At 32.9% G+C, this 17,638-nt stretch overlaps 2 protein-coding genes across 2 annotated transcripts; one reads left to right on the plus strand and one right to left on the minus strand.

The window, feature by feature from the left end:
• Positions 1-256: 256 nt before the first annotated feature.
• RhoGAP92B (Rho GTPase activating protein at 92B) lies at positions 257-12,441 on the plus strand. Its single transcript, XM_068775515.1, has 6 exons — positions 257-591; positions 806-1,056; positions 2,055-2,230; positions 3,343-3,586; positions 7,811-7,960; positions 9,782-12,441. Exons 1-6 carry the CDS (start codon positions 539-541, stop codon positions 11,536-11,538), a joined length of 2,631 nt encoding a protein of 876 aa, XP_068631616.1. The 5' UTR covers positions 257-538; the 3' UTR covers positions 11,539-12,441.
• Positions 12,442-12,475: 34 nt separating this feature from the next.
• Positions 12,476-17,098, minus strand: TyrRS-m (Tyrosine--tRNA ligase, mitochondrial). The gene is made up of 8 exons (XM_068775783.1): positions 16,792-17,098; positions 16,206-16,353; positions 15,584-15,762; positions 14,888-15,104; positions 13,917-13,995; positions 13,532-13,807; positions 12,892-13,080; positions 12,476-12,685 (listed from the first exon to the last, which is right to left on the minus strand). The coding sequence occupies exons 1-8, from the start codon at positions 16,926-16,928 to the stop codon at positions 12,522-12,524; spliced, it is 1,389 nt and encodes a 462-aa protein (XP_068631884.1). The 5' UTR covers positions 16,929-17,098; the 3' UTR covers positions 12,476-12,521.
• Positions 17,099-17,638: the final 540 nt, after the last annotated feature.

Below are 17,638 nucleotides of genomic sequence, written 5' to 3' on the forward strand. Positions count from 1 at the left end.
TCCTAATATATAATGCCTTATATAACACAATGATATAAATAAAAAGTTGTTAAAGTACTGTATTTGATTTATTTTAATTTCAAACAGCTTTAATACAAACTATACTTATGGCGTAAGACATAAATTCAAAAAATCTCAAAGTTTTTTAAAGCTACTGTGCTACCAGCTAATTTTACTTCTAAATAATTTAAGTTCATATAAGCTGTTGTCTTTGGTTTATCTATTTCATATTTTTATATCTGTGGATTTTATTTTTCTTATTCATCGTATTTTTCGAACATTAGGAGTTTGTACCAAACATTTATAAAAATATTTCAGTGTTATGTGTTTATCTAAAGTGAATTATGGAAATGTAGTGCCTTATTGGATAGCTTTTGTAAAGGACATTCGGTTGCGCTCGATCTAACATTAATAAATGAGGATGATCTCATTGACGTGCTGACATTAGCGACGTTCTTTTCGGCAATTCTTGATCGTTTTATTATTGACCAAGTCCAATGACCTTGTAGCTCTACTAAAATCATCGAAAAAAGACAAAATGAAGAAACAATTCTACAGGGTGAAGCAACTAGCAGATCAAACTTTTTCAAGGTATACTTTTTATCAAACGACCAGATAAGATATTTAAGTGAATAGGTAATCAATTCGTAAATTTACTACCAAAAGATTTTGTAAGCAGTGTTTTTTAAAACATATATGCTATTTTAATAAACAAAAAGTATTGTTTATTTTTATTGTCAAAAACTGTAAATAAACATTACGTTTTTATGATGATTGAAAATTTTCAAATCATTTACTGTATTAGGTCCGGTAAAGGCGAAGCTTTAACTGATGAGCTACAAACAGCAGATAGAAAAGTAGAACATCTTCGAAATGCTTTACATTTGATTAGCAAAAGGCTGGTGACATGCGCTGGAAACACACAGGGACAAGACCCTGCTGCACGTGAGAAAAGGCTCAAAAAACTCCCTGAATACTTGCTTGGCTTATCTATGTGTGAAGCCAGTAATTTTGACGATGATGAAAGCATTATGAAATATATTCTTTATGAATGTGGTAAGAAAAATAAAACAATTGATTTTATTTCAAATTCATTATATTCTTAACATTAGAAATAATATTATTCCAAGTGGCCATCTTGGTAAAAGATGACTTTTCTGTGAACAAAAGTAAATAAAATTTAGGTAGCAATTAAATCTGTTTTAAATTTGTTTGTTACCTGGAATCTCAATCCGCTTTATCACTATGTATATTTTTTATTTATAAAAAAAATCCTCAAAATTTTTATTTTCTTTAGAGAACATAAATGTCACAGATCTTATTGGTTTTCCTTATACATTTGTATTTTTCATTGCTAGGATAAGTCTTTCTAGGTAGGCACTTTGAATATTTCTCACTATAATTTTCATTCTGAAATTTCTCGCCAATTCCTTGTTGATGTTTAGATTAGACAAATATATTTTAAAAGGTAATGTTTATTCAATTTACTGTTGACAAATATTAAAATTTGTCCTACAAGTCAATGTACTAAAGAAGTATTTAGCATATTTTCCCTATGGATTCCAATTAACTTTGTATCACTTTGTTTGATTAAACATCTTAGTCATATTAATGATCTGTCTGTCCATCATGGAAAAAGGTGATAACAGGATAATAATTTGATAGTAACATTATTACATTGTTGTTGCAATGATTTAATTTGTCTGTAATATTTAATGTACATATAAAAGTTGATTAACATACTTTTGAAAAATGTCTTCCACAATATTCATTAGCATCATATTCTCTATATGTACTTTATTTATTTACTCTTATTATTTATATCACTAGCTTACCTGGTAAGCTTTGTTCCACCTAACATATGATGCAGAGTAATTTAATTTTTTTTAAACTTTCTTGAAATTGTTTAGTTACATTTTTTACCCGACTGGATGAATTTTAAAATGTAAAAATCATTAAAATTAGTCCAATGGTTCTATGGTTATTAATCATTTAACTAACATGACTTTAGTTTTAAAAATCTGGATATAGATTAAATCAGGAATTTTTTTTAGGTAAGACAGAGAAATTTCTCGCAAATGAAATTGCAGAGCATGAATTAAAAGTTGAACAGCTGGTATGTGCTCCATTGGCAGCGATTAGTGATCAAGATCTTCCGGCTATCATGAAAGCAAAGAAGCAACTTAGCAGATTGATCAGCGAGAAGGAGTCGGCCACTAGCAAATATCATGTGAGACATATATCTTGCCAACTTATCTTATAGCATTCAATTTTAAAAATTGGACATACTTCACCTTATCAGCCAGATTTATCGTTATGCTGTTTCATCTAAAACATTGAAGATAAATATATGTGTTATCATTACTTATTGCTCCATATATAATTTGTAGTTATTTACTTGTAACAACAATATGCATCATGTCAATGTTGTGGGCGGTTGCAATAATAATTCAGACTAAACAGTTATCACAATACTGACAATTGTTTATGTTGATAGTTGTTTAGTTATAATCAATATGCCCATGTAACATGTACTTTGGTCATGTAATTATGCCTTTTTCTTTAATTTACTGAGGTTTTTCACCACCCTACCTTCATTGCTTAAAGTTTCATGTTTACAAGCCATGAATAATGTCAATTTTATTTATAGCCCAGAGCGTAGAAAAGTTGTAAAGACAAAATGTACTCTAAAATAGCTAAATAAATTATGATTGGTATTATAAAATATTGCTCTTTAAAGATATTAATGTGTTTTTCACCTAACCAATATATTGATTTAGATATATTAGGTAGAATAAAAGGTCTTTTATCAAACATTTATATTTCCTTATCTATAATCACCAGAGATACCTATGTATACACAGTCAAAACATTAGATAAACAATGTATTAATTTGCTGCTTTATAAATACATACCTGGTACTACTTATTCTATCATAATTAATAAACCAATAATTTAATTTAATTTATGACATATATATTTGTCTTTTTGTAATGATGATTTAAAATTGCATATAATGCCTTGTTGAATAAAGAGGTTTTGAATTTAAATTTGTCATTTAAAAATAAGTAAATTAGGGTTGTACCATGATTTTATATATAATTTACTGTAATATTTAATTATATAGTTACTCACAAATGCAGATAGTTTTTAAAAGTAATTTAGGTCTTTTCATTATTTAATAAAATATGTTTACATTATCATATAGCACCTATTTTGTAACTTAATATGTTATATGGAGTACTTGTAAAGTATTCATATAATTGTTTCTAAAATACTTTACACATTGTTAGTGATAAATATTAATAAATGATATTTAATTGATAACATTTATGTTTAAAGAATCTAGAGCGTCAAAAAGAAGAAAATCCGGCGAAATTAAATGCTGCTAGGGAAGAATTAGAAGAGGCTGGTACACGGGTGGAGGCAGCTCGAGATGTTCTGGCTGCGGATATGTTCGCCCTCGTGGCTAAAGAAGCACAACTTGCTCACACATTGCTCCAATATGTGAAACTTCAGAGAGCTTATCATGAATCTGCTTTGCATTCACTGCAAGATACTGTGCCAGAGCTGGAAAGATTTATCAGTAAGTACAACCATACAGTACCTGCACAAAAGCCAAACTATATTTCTCTAGATAGAAAACTGAAACCAAATCTACACTAAATTATGCATGATTCATAGAGTCGTAATTCATGATGTAACTTTATTTATGAAAATAAATATGAATGAAAATCTATATATATTTGTGTGTGTTAAAAAACAAGCACTAAATCCTGCTCAACTTATAATTAGTGTTCAATTAAACAATAACATTCTGAATGAACTATGATTATGAAAATATTTTTATTAATATAAAATATGTAAGAACGCTAGTAGAGCCCAATTCAATATAAATTAAAATCAAATCGTCAAAGTCGTCGTTACAGCATAAAGATCCCCTGCAAGGCATAGGCCTTCCTCAAAGATATCTATGGAAGGTGTGTTGACGACCGCAGTGTGGTATTATGGTACACAGAGGTTGTTACTGTCTATCCTCTGGAAACTTGTTTGTGAGCAATGGTGATACTATATAATTTATCCATAAAGTGTGAATGTTATAAGATTGTGTCCAGGAAATCAAACCCTTGACCTTCGATCACAACTCTCAGTCCTCTACCCCTGGGTCACAGCTGCTTATCAAATTGTACTCGCTTATAATGGCATTCTTCAACTTAAACTTGGAAAGATTCCAAAAGCAACCTTATCTGAGAAGATTCTACAACAATCTTGGAGGGTTTTTTTTGTAATCAATTTCATAAAGAATCCTAATACAGTAGTCAGATCAATTCGTTCGTAAGGTTTATTATCACTTTAGAATTTGTTTGTACTGTAATATAAAGTGTATTAGGGAAACTTAAAATTTACAATTTTTAAAATTACACAGGTGTCCACTAAAGAATTACTCTAACTTTATGGAGCCCGAGAAAGATTTTATTAATTTGTCATCATGTCCAGGGCTAAAATCGCCATTTTTATATAGATAAGATTGTTATATATATTGTCTCTGTATTTACATATAATAATAATTTTTCCTGAAACAAATTTTCAAACTAATTATAGATGGCACTTTAGAAGTAGAGATAATAGCAGGGGTACCTTATTCTAATTAAAATAATAGACTGTTGTTTGAAGTAAACCACATGACTGTTCTGTATGGAATGTCAATGTGTAATTTTTATATTTGTCAAATTTACTAGGCTATTTACATGCTGGAATTATATCATGTAAAGGTTTTTTGACGCCCGTTGGAAACTACAAAGGGTTAACTAGAGGCTGATAAAATATGAAGGTTCTAGTGGCACTAACAACTATCCTCTTTTATACAAAACATGCATATGTTGTGAATTTGTTCGATCAGTCATTAACTTGGTGGTCCTACTGCAGTTTTATCCCTAAGGTTTATAAAGAAACACTGTTTTACCTCGTTAATGAATTTTTTATTGGTGTCAGCACTTTTGAGAGACCATTATTTAGATTGAATGTCTAAAAGTCTCTCTTTTTATTTTTTAAAAAAATAAGGGTAATATTTTAATCACTTTTAAATCTTTATTGAAAAAAATATGTTTACAATAACAGCTCTAGTGAAGATTATAAATATAAAGTAGAAAGAGATGTATGTATCTGAAAAGATTTTCTTAATCCTTGTCTATTCATATCTATAGTAATTAAAACAGTTTGTTGAACGATTATAATTATTTCTCATTATCATAATTATAAATATGCTATTTATCATTACATTTATAAAGCTATTAAAACAAGGTTTTAGTCTATTTATCTGTACTTTGTAAACATTGTCAGGAACAAGTCCATGATAATGATGTAAACCATATTAAAATGGCTATTTTGTTTTTACTGGCATCTTTGTTACATGTTGGCTAATAACGTAAAACTTCAGCCAATATTACTCCCTAAACATGATGCGTAAAGAATGTCGTGCACCACTTTGAATATTCTGTAATTGTTCAAGGTTCGATTCCAGGCAGGTGAAAATATATTCAACTTCTTCTCCTCTCCCCATCAGGCTAAAAAAGCTAAAGGAAAATATCGTGTAATAACAGACATGTTCTTAGCCCGGTTTTTAATATGTTACATTAGGCCTGTGTCGTCGTGGCCCCTTAGGGTCACCACTTTCTTGAGGTCTGTGTTACAACCTTGTTAACCAAGACAATAAGAATAATTGTACAAAGCTTCAGGCATTCAAAGGTGGTCCATATTATTAACTATCAAATTATGAAAACTGCCCGTTGCGCTTATAAAATTGTTCTCGCACAGACTTCGTACTATCAAAAGTTATTAAGTAGCAAAGTTAGCTGTCCAAGAAAAATGGAAATGAAAGAAAAGTGTTTCTTTTATCATTTCTCATGATTTTTTTTTGGAAGAACATTCCAAATTTAAACAAAAAAAAGGATACAAAAATAATATTAAAGTTGTAAAAATTACTATAGTATGTTTACATTTAGCAATACATTAGGCAATACACTTTTATTCATACGTTTTAAATCACATTACACAATGTTTTATCACAAATTGTACAGGGAAAAAATCACAGGGTCTGGACGTACCGAGGTCAGATTCCAAGAGTGCGCCCGACGTGTTTGACAGCATTTAGATTACATAATTTTTAATAAATGAAATCCGCTCAATTTTTCTTTTTAATTATAATTGAAATAATAGTTTTATTATGTAGATTCTATTTAAATTTAAAATCGGATTTCTGTCACCAGACATCCTTTATAAAGATTGATATATTAATATTATATGTTTTGTACATTTTTATATCAAGGAAAATTAACGAGAAAGTAAAAAAGAATCGGATTATATATACATAGCTTTGTTTTATATAATTAGTTTGGTTGACGTCATAAATGTTACCGCTGCTTCCTTTTACATTACTCAATGTCCTTGTGGACTGCACATTCAATTTAGGCCGAAGACGAAATCAACTTTACTAAGGCACGCGGTTACTTTAATTGAACAAACAATATTTCCTCCTACTTCTATAAGCTTCGTGCAATGTTATTTATGGGCTCAGTTTGTGACGTCACTGTTTAATTTATAACGTAATATAACGATTTATTTTCGTATTCTTTCTATATATGGGTGGTTGGTTATTGGTGTAAAAGCGTTAAAGATATGTATAGTTTATTTGGCAGCAAAAAGCTAATGTTTATACCTATTTCTATTTTATATTAATTGATTTTTTCTTTTGAAATACGACAGGCTATAAATTTCTGACCGAACAAAGTCTGCATGGATAGAAAGTTAACAATAATTAATCTAATATATAAAATTCTCGTGTCACGGTGTTCGAACTTGAACTCCTCCGAAACGGCTTGACCAATTTTTACCAAATTTTATATGCGTATTCAGTATGTCTGAGAATTGGCTACTATCTATTTTCCATACCCCTAAGTGATAAGGGTGGTCCACCCCTAAATTTTATTTTTAATTTTTTAGACAATTTTTTTGGTTTTTATTTTATTATGATACAGCATACAAAAATACATACAAACCTTAATTTTCACCCCTCTACGATCAACCCTTATCCTACATTTGTTAATTAAAAACTTTAATTTTTTTTGCAAAACAACGTTTGCGGGATCAGCTAGTTTTAATACATTTTAAATACGAATTTTGAAAACGCCTTTTTTACTATGTTATTATTACGTCATTTTTAATTTTTGAAACCATAGGTTTTTGGATAGAGACATTTGTATGGATAGGAGACCTTAAAACTTTTTACACTCATAACCAATCGTTCTGTATAAATATCAATTATTGTAAACAATGATTATTCTACATAATGAATATATACAATTAGAGAAACCAATTCCTTTACTTACATATCAATGTGTTGAATAATATGATGATCTGTAATACGTAGGAACTATATTAATATGGATTACCACATGTTTTGTTATACTAAGTGAAATGATCGATCTCGTATCATAAAACTTCTACAGTCCCAGACTGCTATGGGTCTGTGGGCGCCACTTGAACCTTCATATTTTATCGGTCGCTTGCTAATCCGCGAGACGTAGCCGACTAAATATGGCAAGACAAGTGTTTATTTAACATTCACTAATCTCACGAGTGTACAGTCCGGTAGCTTCGTGTTGTAATTTTGATTAGTCCATGACAAACCCGTGCGGAAACCTTATTACAGAATAATTGATTTCATAACTATAGTATTGTAGTTCTTTAGTCATATAATCAGTCGGTCAACAAGAATCCTTATTACCAATGATGTGCTATTTAATTGTTACAGACGATAGTTCCGTGAAACCTGTTTTTGGATATCCCCTGGAGGAACACCTCCGCGTCACGGGGCGAACGATCGCGTTCCCTTTGGAGCTGTGTGTGTGCACGCTGCACGAGCTCGCGCTCAACGAAGAGGGCCTCTTCAGAATTGCTGGTGGTAAGTTATAGAGTACGTTATTTAACCCTTTCCTTACAGCAGTACGTTCCGCTGTAGTGACGCTAGTGAACTGGGCAGCGCCGCGAAGTGTGCACGTTGTATGACGGTAGGCCGATGTTCGAATTTCTTTCTTCATTTAGGTGTTAAATATTTAAAGATTTGACTGATATATTAATTAAAAATGAAATGGCTGTGATAAATCTTAAAACAGGGGTGTACACATAAGCCGCCCATATTACAATTTTTACGTTCATACTTAGATTCCCATCTTATGCCATTTGCAGTGCAAACAACGCAATTTCTACTTTGATTTTTTCCTACTGATTTATAAATTAAAAGTAAAATGTCTTTCGGTCAATCTCATTAGATTATTATTGCGGTGATACTTTAAATTTTAGTTTCCAAATACTATACTTTCGAAGAATTGTTTTTTTTAGTAAAGGCGCATTCAATAACATACCCTACCCTTAGAGGAACCAATTCAATAACAATGCAGTATAAGGTACGGCAAATAGATGCCATCTAAATATGGCACTGTACATACGCCGTGTCCATTGGATGCCATCGAACTCCGGCGCTGGTACACACGGGGCGTCCAGTGGAAGCCGGCTAACTTGTGGAGTCCTGCTGATTGACGGGAGTCCACTGTCACTCCACCTCTCACACACAGGCGATCTTCTTGCCGGGGGGAAGTCTGGTCTAAAGAGTGATCCACCGATAACTCTTTATACCCCGTTACACAGGCTTTCACGAGTCTAGCGCGTGCACAACTCCTTACAGCTACTCGTCTGCGCTGCTTTGCAGGCTGACTCGTACTCTTCCGATACCGACAGCTCCTAGTTGACAACGATCTCCTCTCTTAGAGGGAGCCGCACACCAGATACGACGCTTTGCTAGTTCCATATCCCTCTTCATCGTTAATAGGGTTAATTGAATTCTATCAATAAAGATGTTTTGGTACATCAGTCATTTAAATACAAGTCTAATTTATAAATAAATTTAAAGGCGCTTGGCAACTTTATATGTAAATTATATATATTAAATTTATATTTATATTTACGAGAGATAACATATAAAGCTAGGTTGTCTACTGCTGGAATTGGCCTCTCCCATAAATTTCCAATATGACCAGGAGTCGGCTTAATCTAGCGTTTGCCAACGACCATAACCGGGGTGTTTGGTCTATCTTGTCCATCACAAAGTGGTAGGTAGTTTTACGCTTACCGATCCGTGGTCTGCACTCCAGAACCTTGTAGCCCCAGCGGCTGTCCGTTTTGCGCGTAATCTGCTGGGATATGTCGGTTGCTTTCATTCGTCTTCAGATATCATTCCTAATCCGATTTATCCGATAGATAAATACCAAGCGCACTCCAATCCAATGCTCGTTGAGCGACTGTGAGCTTTCCAATGAGGCTCAAAATGAAACACTACATTATTCTGCCGTGGGTCTTCATCGGTAACACACATGGGTGTTAGACGTAGTCTTTAGACACTCGTCTAATATCCCGTATATTAGACGAGTTATATAGTAGTTTCCCGAACGCTTCCCAGTCAGTGGTAGTGAGCAAGTTTGTAAGTTTGTCGGAAAAAACGCTTTATTAAAAATCTATAATGGAGGCTTAAGTTTGGCTGTGGACGTCGTATGGCTGAAATATTGGAGATGAGTTGCAGTCTTCAAATATTACTGTTCATTCATGTGATGAATTATCGTTTTTCTTACCAACAAAAAACTATTAACTGTTTACCTAATGCTGTCGGTAATTATATTGGATGTTAATATTATATAATACATAATGATATCTAATTATTTTCGTTTTCTAGGTCTGTCAAAGGTTAGGCGAATGAAGCTGTCTTTAGATGCCGGTCTGTTCACGGTGCCGCTGCCCCGCGACTACCGCGACATGCATGTCGTTGCGTCCGTGCTCAAGTCGTACCTCCGCGAGCTGCCCGAGCCTCTGCTCACATACCGTCTCTACGAAAACTTCATCAACGCGTCGCGGCAGCCGGCGGAACAAGCTCGCCTCAACGCAATTTGGGACGCCATACACTTGTTGCCTCCGGCGAACTATCAAAACCTTAGGTATCTCATCAAATTTTTGTCTGCTTTGACGCAAAATCAAAGCACAAACAAAATGACGCCATCCAATCTGGCAATAGTTATCGCCCCCAACCTGTTGTGGGCCGCCAACGAGAGCACCCTAGATATGTACATTACTAGCGCCGTCAACTGCGTCGTAGAACTGCTCATCAAACACGCCGACTGGTTCTTCCAAGACGAGATTAATTTCTTCGTCACCTTCACCAAAGAGGATTTGCTGCCCGACCAGTGCGAGTACGGCTTCACTCCCAACTTCGTCCATGGCTACAACCAAACCGCGGCACTCAGCCAGGAAACATCGAACGGCGACTACAGCTCAATGAGCAAATCCATGTTTGACTACAACCATCAGTCCGTGCAGCAAAAGGAAGCCGACGCGCCGGGCCGACACTCGCGCAGCAACAGCCATGACACTAGCTTAATATTATTAGATAGCGATATAAAGAAAGCTCAATCGAACAGTTCCCTGTCCGACCAATCTAGTCCACCGCACGGAAGTCCCAAACCCACAATGAGGCGGAAAAACAAAGCCCCGGTGCCGCCCAACTTCACGCCGGACAAAAACAAACAAAAAGCCGAGGCGCAGACGCAGGTCACCGACGCTGCCAAGGAACAGCAGCAGGGCAAAGTTGAAAACGAAAAGCCGGCGAAGCCGCCCCGCCCAGTCATCTCGGACACGGGCAAAGTCATCACGGGCGTGCAGACAATTAACCGATCCACGTACCGCCAGAGCAAAGCGATGAAGGAGGAAGCGGCGAAAAGCGGCAGCCGCGAGAACTTAACCGATATGCGCCGGCAAAGCCTAGAGCTTGAGAAAGAGAAATTCGAAGGTTTTAAAGCTATCGACAATAAGGAATCTACATTAATCGTCAAAAACGTAACCGCCACCACCGGCATAGTGGGCAGAATGAAAGTGATAGGTGACGTAAACAACGGCCCCGCATCTCTGGGAGCTGAGAGCAAAGTTTTACCGACGCGGATACAAATAACCACGAAGCCTTCTGGACAACCACCGCCTCGTCCTGTGGCCGCTCCTAGGACGATTCTCCCTGCATCGGGCGAACCCGACAATGGCGATGTGCAGCTTAGACATAAGCCAGCTGTACCGGAGCGCCCGGCGACGTTGCGACCCCAGAGCTTTCGCGCTCGCACTTCCGCTGACAACACCGACATCGCGCCAACGGTTCTAGAACGAACGCACATATACACGGTCGACAAACAACACCCGACGGTTATACAGGTCGGCGGACATAGCGAGGAAGAACCGTCGCGGAACACTGTTCAGAGAACACATAGCTCGGGAGGCAAAGACGCGGAGCTGGAAGAGCCGAAGAGTCTAGGCGCCAGTCGCCAGCTGTCGCAGTCGGAGGGTAGTATAACGGACACTCCTCTCTCGCCACGTGCGAGACCGCCGCGGCCCATGGTGCCGGCGCCCCCTCCACCAGTGCCGCCCGCTACCAGCGAAAGTACAGATCTCTAGTCCCGCCCGTCCCATAGTATTATCGCGTAGAAACCATGGTTTGCATTTGTGGTGTGAATAGCGCATTTAATACGGGATAGGTGATATCTGAGCATGGAATTGACTAAATTACCATATGTAAGCTCTAATGGAAGGAACACGCTAACACTAGTAGTCATCAATGCAAGTTAGATTTTACTTTTAGACCGCTCTATGCCTAAACTATTTATACGACTAATGTAAACTGATTTAGAATTGTTACGGCTGACTAAATTAAAAATATGGGAGCGCTGTAATGTTGATAGATATCAACAGATAAATGCAATGTGCTTTTACTGCTACAAATAAGTGAACGATTTTAAAAATCGCAGACTGATGCCCTCTATTTACAATTTAAAACTTAGGAATCGGCTAATTTTCAAGTATTAGTAGTGCAAATAGAAACTGTAATGCATGATAAATTTTGCATTAGTAAATATTTTTTATCACATTTTTTAAAAGCTACATGCCATCATTAAAGAATTTATCGGTAATTGTAATAAAAAGATGTATTTGTCCAATTTATTGGGTAATGATGATTCCAGAGAAGACATATCACTCACGTCAAGCTTTTCGCATACATTTATTTGTTATGCTGTGAATGAGATTTTTGTACAATATAGAGATGTTACGATATTTCCTTGTGATATTAGGAAGGAAGATTGGTTACATAAGTCCTCCAAGACTATGCACAAAAACGTAACGAGTTGTATTACAAGTAGCCATATTTTGATTATATTTTACTTGTCAGTGCATTGATTAGTTTTATTTTATCTGCTATATTTCAGTGAATATTACTCTGGTAGCCTAAACTATGTTATGTAGTATTTACGACGTTTATGTGATACGCATTTTATTAATTATATACTGCAAGTATACAAGCTTCTGTTGTAAGTAATAATAACAATTATATTCTCAAACAAGTTTTTTATTTTCTTTAAAAACAGAACATACAATAAGTATCATTATGTTTGCCACTTAACAATGTAGTAATTTCGTTTGCCCACTCTCAACAGAGATATAAGGTTTGGCAGAATATGTGCGGACTCTGTTATAACTTCATTGAAATTCTTCATTCTTTGGTGATTAACATAAAAGCCACCAGCTTGAATTATTCTCATAGCATCAGCTGTAAATACACATTGAAGTATGTTAATAATTGCACAAATTATAAAATATATTAACAGCTAGTTATGCAGTAACAAGATAAATGTCCTCCATTTCAATCTTTAATCTCATTAAAGGATGTAGCTTAAAATGTAAATAAAACAATAATGAATTTAAAACTTTGGAAATTTATCATTTGCAATGATGATTTGTAAAAATTAGTCTTACACTCAGTTGGAAAGCATTTGGCCATCAATCCAAGTTTCAACACGGTAATACCAGGTGAAAGGAGTAAGTTAATGACTGGAGCACCTTCGAAGACTTGTTCTAAATCTGATGAACTCAAAGACACAAGAGATTTTACGTCTTTTCTATATATTGCTTCAGTGGCTTGTCGGGCTTTTACAAGGCCCTCTTCTGTAAATTTTATAAACTTAATTTTAATATGATACTGGTGATTGGTTATAGATCTAATAGCTTAAAAAGTGTGAATACAATACATAGCATATATGTACCTATCTAAGGTCAGGTAAAGTATTAATGTTTTCACGGTAGAGTAGTTTTATGCACAGTATAGATAACAAACAGATTAGAAATAAATAAAAGTGGATTACTACATAGTAACAAATAATTGTTTACTGTCTCTACAGAGTAGAATATATTATCCTGTTGCATACCAGTATAAAAAAAAATAAGACATACTTCAAAATGATAACTTTATACAAAGTGATTGAAAATAGATATAATTAGTTTAAAGCTTTTTGCTGGCAAATGAGCTTCAAACAATCTGTGTATTTTGATAACAAATGCAGAAAAGCAAATGCAAGTTTTTCAACAGTTATAAAAAATTAGTGATTTTTTTTTTTACCTCCATGAACTAATGTGGTTAGTTGTTCAGCAAGGCACATTTGAGGATATCTTTGTTCTGGATGTTCTTTATGTTTGAACATAATATCTTTTATTTCACCCAAAGTATAGAAAGTAAATAACTTTAACAGTCTTTCCACATCAGAGTCCTTGGTTCTTATGAAGTACTGATACAAAGTGTATGGGCTAGTTTTCTTTGCATCCAACCAAAGAGCATTTCCAGCTGATTTACCGAATTTATCTCCTTCTTCTGTGGTCACTAATGGGAGAGTCAAACCTTAAAATAAACGTCAGGGGTACATATTACTGCTTTTGTACTGTTTATTGTACTACTTATCAAAAAATACAGTTACGTAACTTAGAAGCATAAGAAAAATTAACCATACCATAAACATCTTCCTTCATCACTCTACTTATTAGCTCATGGCCCGCCGAAATATTACCCATTTGGTCACTTCCACCAATCTTAAAAAAAAATATTACATTATAAGTTTTATCTATAGCAAGGTGTAAACAAAATATTTTGTTAGTCTATTTGCATTGTGTTCTTGCTATGTTTTATGTGTACACTGGCAATACTAAACTAGCATGTGCCAAAACTATGACTGTCCACTAATAAAAAAAGGCTGTGAGTATCACCTCATATCCTAAACCTTACCAAAGTAGTCATCTCTTTGCAGGAAGCAGCCTTTTCTTCAGGAAAAGTAAATTAGCTTTGTCATCATGGCATCAAACATTTGTTGTAGACCTTTATCTTAAAGCACTAAGGATATTGGCCAAGATATTGCATTGTATATAAATTTAATATTTTATTTATTGAATTGCCTATATTATTCTAATCTCAATTAAATTAATTTTAAAGCAAGCCGTATGTTGAGTCTGTTTTTGTATGTTGGTATTCGGAGCAAACAATATGTCTTCAGATAACTTTTTACAACCTCTAACTACTTTATTACTTGGAATTTATTGAGTTGTGAAAAAGTGTAATCTGAAGTGAATATTTTTATTGTCTTTAAATATTTTATGAATTTCTGTAATAAATCTTGTTTCAATTAAGTCACTACCAGCTCTGTAATCACTTGATGATGTCGCTTTCAAAATTTATTATTTGTTAGCAAGTAATGCAATACTTTTAAGAGATAGTAAAAAATAAAATTACAATAATAAAAAGAATGTCCACTTAAAAATTGAAAGTAATTGGATTTTTTGTCAACAATTTCTTTAAATTAGCCATGGTGTAACATAATATTTTTCTCTACAAGATTTTTTAATGTATTAAATAGAATTAAATAGAAAAGATTTTATAAAGCAAATGAATTCAAAAATGTTTTCAAAATAAAACAAATAACATCATTACCTGAAATTTACAATTATATTCTTTCAATAAGTGTAACCAATCATATGATTGGAATATCTGATAGGCAAACTCTGTGAAGCTCATTCCTATTTCAGAATTAATTCTATTTTTTACACTTTGTTTTAACAACATAGTTCCCATTCTGAAATTACGTCCAATCTCGCTGACAAACTGTATTGAATTGATCTCATTATACCAGGACTCATTATTGACTATCCTGTAATATTTACAATTGACTATTAATTACATGAAATTAGCAGCATAAACACAAATTAAGCCCAAATTACTACATATAAAATATTAAATAAAATTTTTTTGAAAGTTGCTGCAAAAGAAATTTTCGAAAGGTTAATTGACTGCAGGAATTAATAAAAAAATCAATGATACACATACTTCTTAACTTCACAAAATTTGGACAGAATAAGAACAAGTTTTTAAAAAAATGGATAAATATTTTACAAATCTCACAGTATGAACTTTCATCTGTTATTTACAGAAGAGTTACTTATGATAACATTAAACAAAACATAATTTACCTTTTATATGTCAATAATTTACATGGTATGTGAAATAGATTGTATTAATTATTCAGGGATTCAGTTAATTTTAATTTTCTATCCTATTATCCAAATTTCGAATTGATGTTGAATTATGGCATACCTGTATTTATTCCATTGTCTTAATTATCCGACTTACCTAAGAGGTTTTAATTTGTCTTTATCCTCTGACCATATGTATTTCTTATGATTTTCAAATACTACTTCTAAGTTGTTTTTAATACACTCAATATTTTTTGCTATAACATTACTTGATAATGCAACACGATCTGTACTTCTTCCACTTGGATCTCCAATGTAACCTGTAGCTCCTCCTAACTATAAATTCTTGTTATTTATATGTAATATACATTTTTTATATATTAGAAAAACTAGTAAGTAAAAAAAGTAGTAAAATAGTAGAAAAAAATTAACTTCATCGTAGGATAATTGTAGGTATCCCTAATTAACTGACTCTTAATTATTAAGTTCTGTACATGTTGAATAGGTTTTTATAGTTACAATTTTATAATGATTTTTATAGATATTCCAAAATTGGATGCAGTTAATGTGTATAAGTGTATGAGTAAATATATATTACTATTTTATGAGACTATAAATATGTGTATGTGTTTAAATAATTAAAAACACTGTTTGTTTTGATAAAAATTATAAACACCAGGCACATATTTGTGTTTATATGTTCTATCATAGTTACTTAATAACATTTATAATTTATATATTAGGAATAAAATAATGCAATAGTAAATTTTTAAGCTCACCAATGCTATAACATTATGGCCACCTCTTTGCCAATGTAGTAAGTTAATGATTACAAGAAGATTTCCTACATGTAAACTATCAGCTGTTGGGTCAAAACCTGCATATACACACTGTGGACATTTATTCAATAAGTTTACTATATCAGATCTGAAAAAAAATTAAATTTCTCATATACAAAGAAAAAAGTTTTTATTGCTGCAAAGGTAATTGGTTATAGGAGTAAAAGCTATAAAAAGTTGAAAGTATAGCACATTTGCCACAAAAAGCTTTAAAGCTTTGACATATATTACATAAAATTATTTTTAACCTTGAATGCAACAATCCACTAACTTCGGGCAATACAAACTCGGCAGAGACCAAAAATAAACAATTATAAATTGTAATATGTATAATTAATTATAATATGTGATCTGTGATTTTTGAAAACCGTTTTTGTTACGAAATACTTATTACATTATTTGTTAATTTTGAAACCATTGGTTTTTGGATAGATTGTACTATACATAAATTAACAGTAAATAAGATACAAATTCAGCTTTTATACCTATAAACAATCATTACCTGTATATTGTTGCGTTCACTTACGCAGCGGTATTTGGAAACATATCTTGATACATTCCCCTTTCATTGAGTTTGAGGATATTTCTACTGCTGTATAAGCGAGTACATGTTTTAATCCAATTATTATAATATGCACGAGAGAAGTTCCTTAATAAAACCATTTTAAAACCTGATTTAACCCCTTATGGTTATTAAAGAATATTTATTTAATTATATTTTACACACTTAATTCTTAATTCCTGCTAATTGCTAACATTGTACATCTTTCCTGAATACAATATTAATAATGTTGTATTTGGTTTAAGATAATTCGTCTTTTTGAACATTATATTCTGACATTTAATGTCGGGTGACTGTGATAATGATCAGAGACAATTCAATTTAAAAAATGTCAAATTTTCTCCTTTTCTACATTAATGGCAATAAGTCACTATTTATGGAAGATACATTTATGAATTATACCATTATAAAATCTACATGAAACCGATATTATTTTAAAATTATTGGCCACCCATACATTCATACATTTTTTTCATACCCAAGAGGTTTGAACTTCGTTTAAATAATATTTTTTGCATGTTTTTCAGAAATAAATTAATTTGCGAATTTTTTAAAATAAAAACTGCAAAAGCTATTCATACTGTTTATCTATTAGCACAGTTAGTGTATAATAATAAAATAACAAAAAACCAATAGAAATCATTCATTTTTGGTCATAGTGTTCAAGACAGTAAAATAAGATAGAAAAAAAATCGACTTTTCTTTAAAAAAATATATCAATGGTACTACTTGTGATATATTATGTTTCGTATTTTTTTCAAAACGGACATAAGTTGTACTATAAGACATTTCAAGGTTATCCATTCATTAC

This window comes from Battus philenor, unplaced genomic scaffold (genome assembly GCF_028537555.1).
Source record: "Battus philenor isolate CCGP_79_NKW_IND1 unplaced genomic scaffold, ilBatPhil1.0.hap1 SCAF_9, whole genome shotgun sequence".
Classification (NCBI taxonomy): Eukaryota; Metazoa; Arthropoda; class Insecta; order Lepidoptera; family Papilionidae; genus Battus; species Battus philenor.

Excerpts from the sequence above, each read along its gene's own strand:
- RhoGAP92B (XM_068775515.1), top strand. The coding sequence starts at position 539 with ATGAAGAAACAATTCTACAGGGTGAAGCAACTAGCAGATCAAACTTTT. Across the intron at positions 2,231-3,342 it reads CGGCCACTAGCAAATATCAT|AATCTAGAGCGTCAAAAAGA; the intron begins GTGAGACATATA and ends TTATGTTTAAAG. Across the intron at positions 3,587-7,810 it reads AGAGCTGGAAAGATTTATCA|ACGATAGTTCCGTGAAACCT; the intron begins GTAAGTACAACC and ends TAATTGTTACAG.
- TyrRS-m (XM_068775783.1), bottom strand. The coding sequence starts at position 16,928 with ATGGTTTTATTAAGGAACTTCTCTCGTGCATATTATAATAATTGGATT. Across the intron at positions 13,081-13,531 it reads AACCACATTAGTTCATGGAG|AAGAGGGCCTTGTAAAAGCC; the intron begins GTAAAAAAAAAA and ends TAAAATTTACAG. Across the intron at positions 12,686-12,891 it reads CAAATGCTTTCCAACTGAGT|CTGATGCTATGAGAATAATT; the intron begins GTAAGACTAATT and ends GTGTATTTACAG.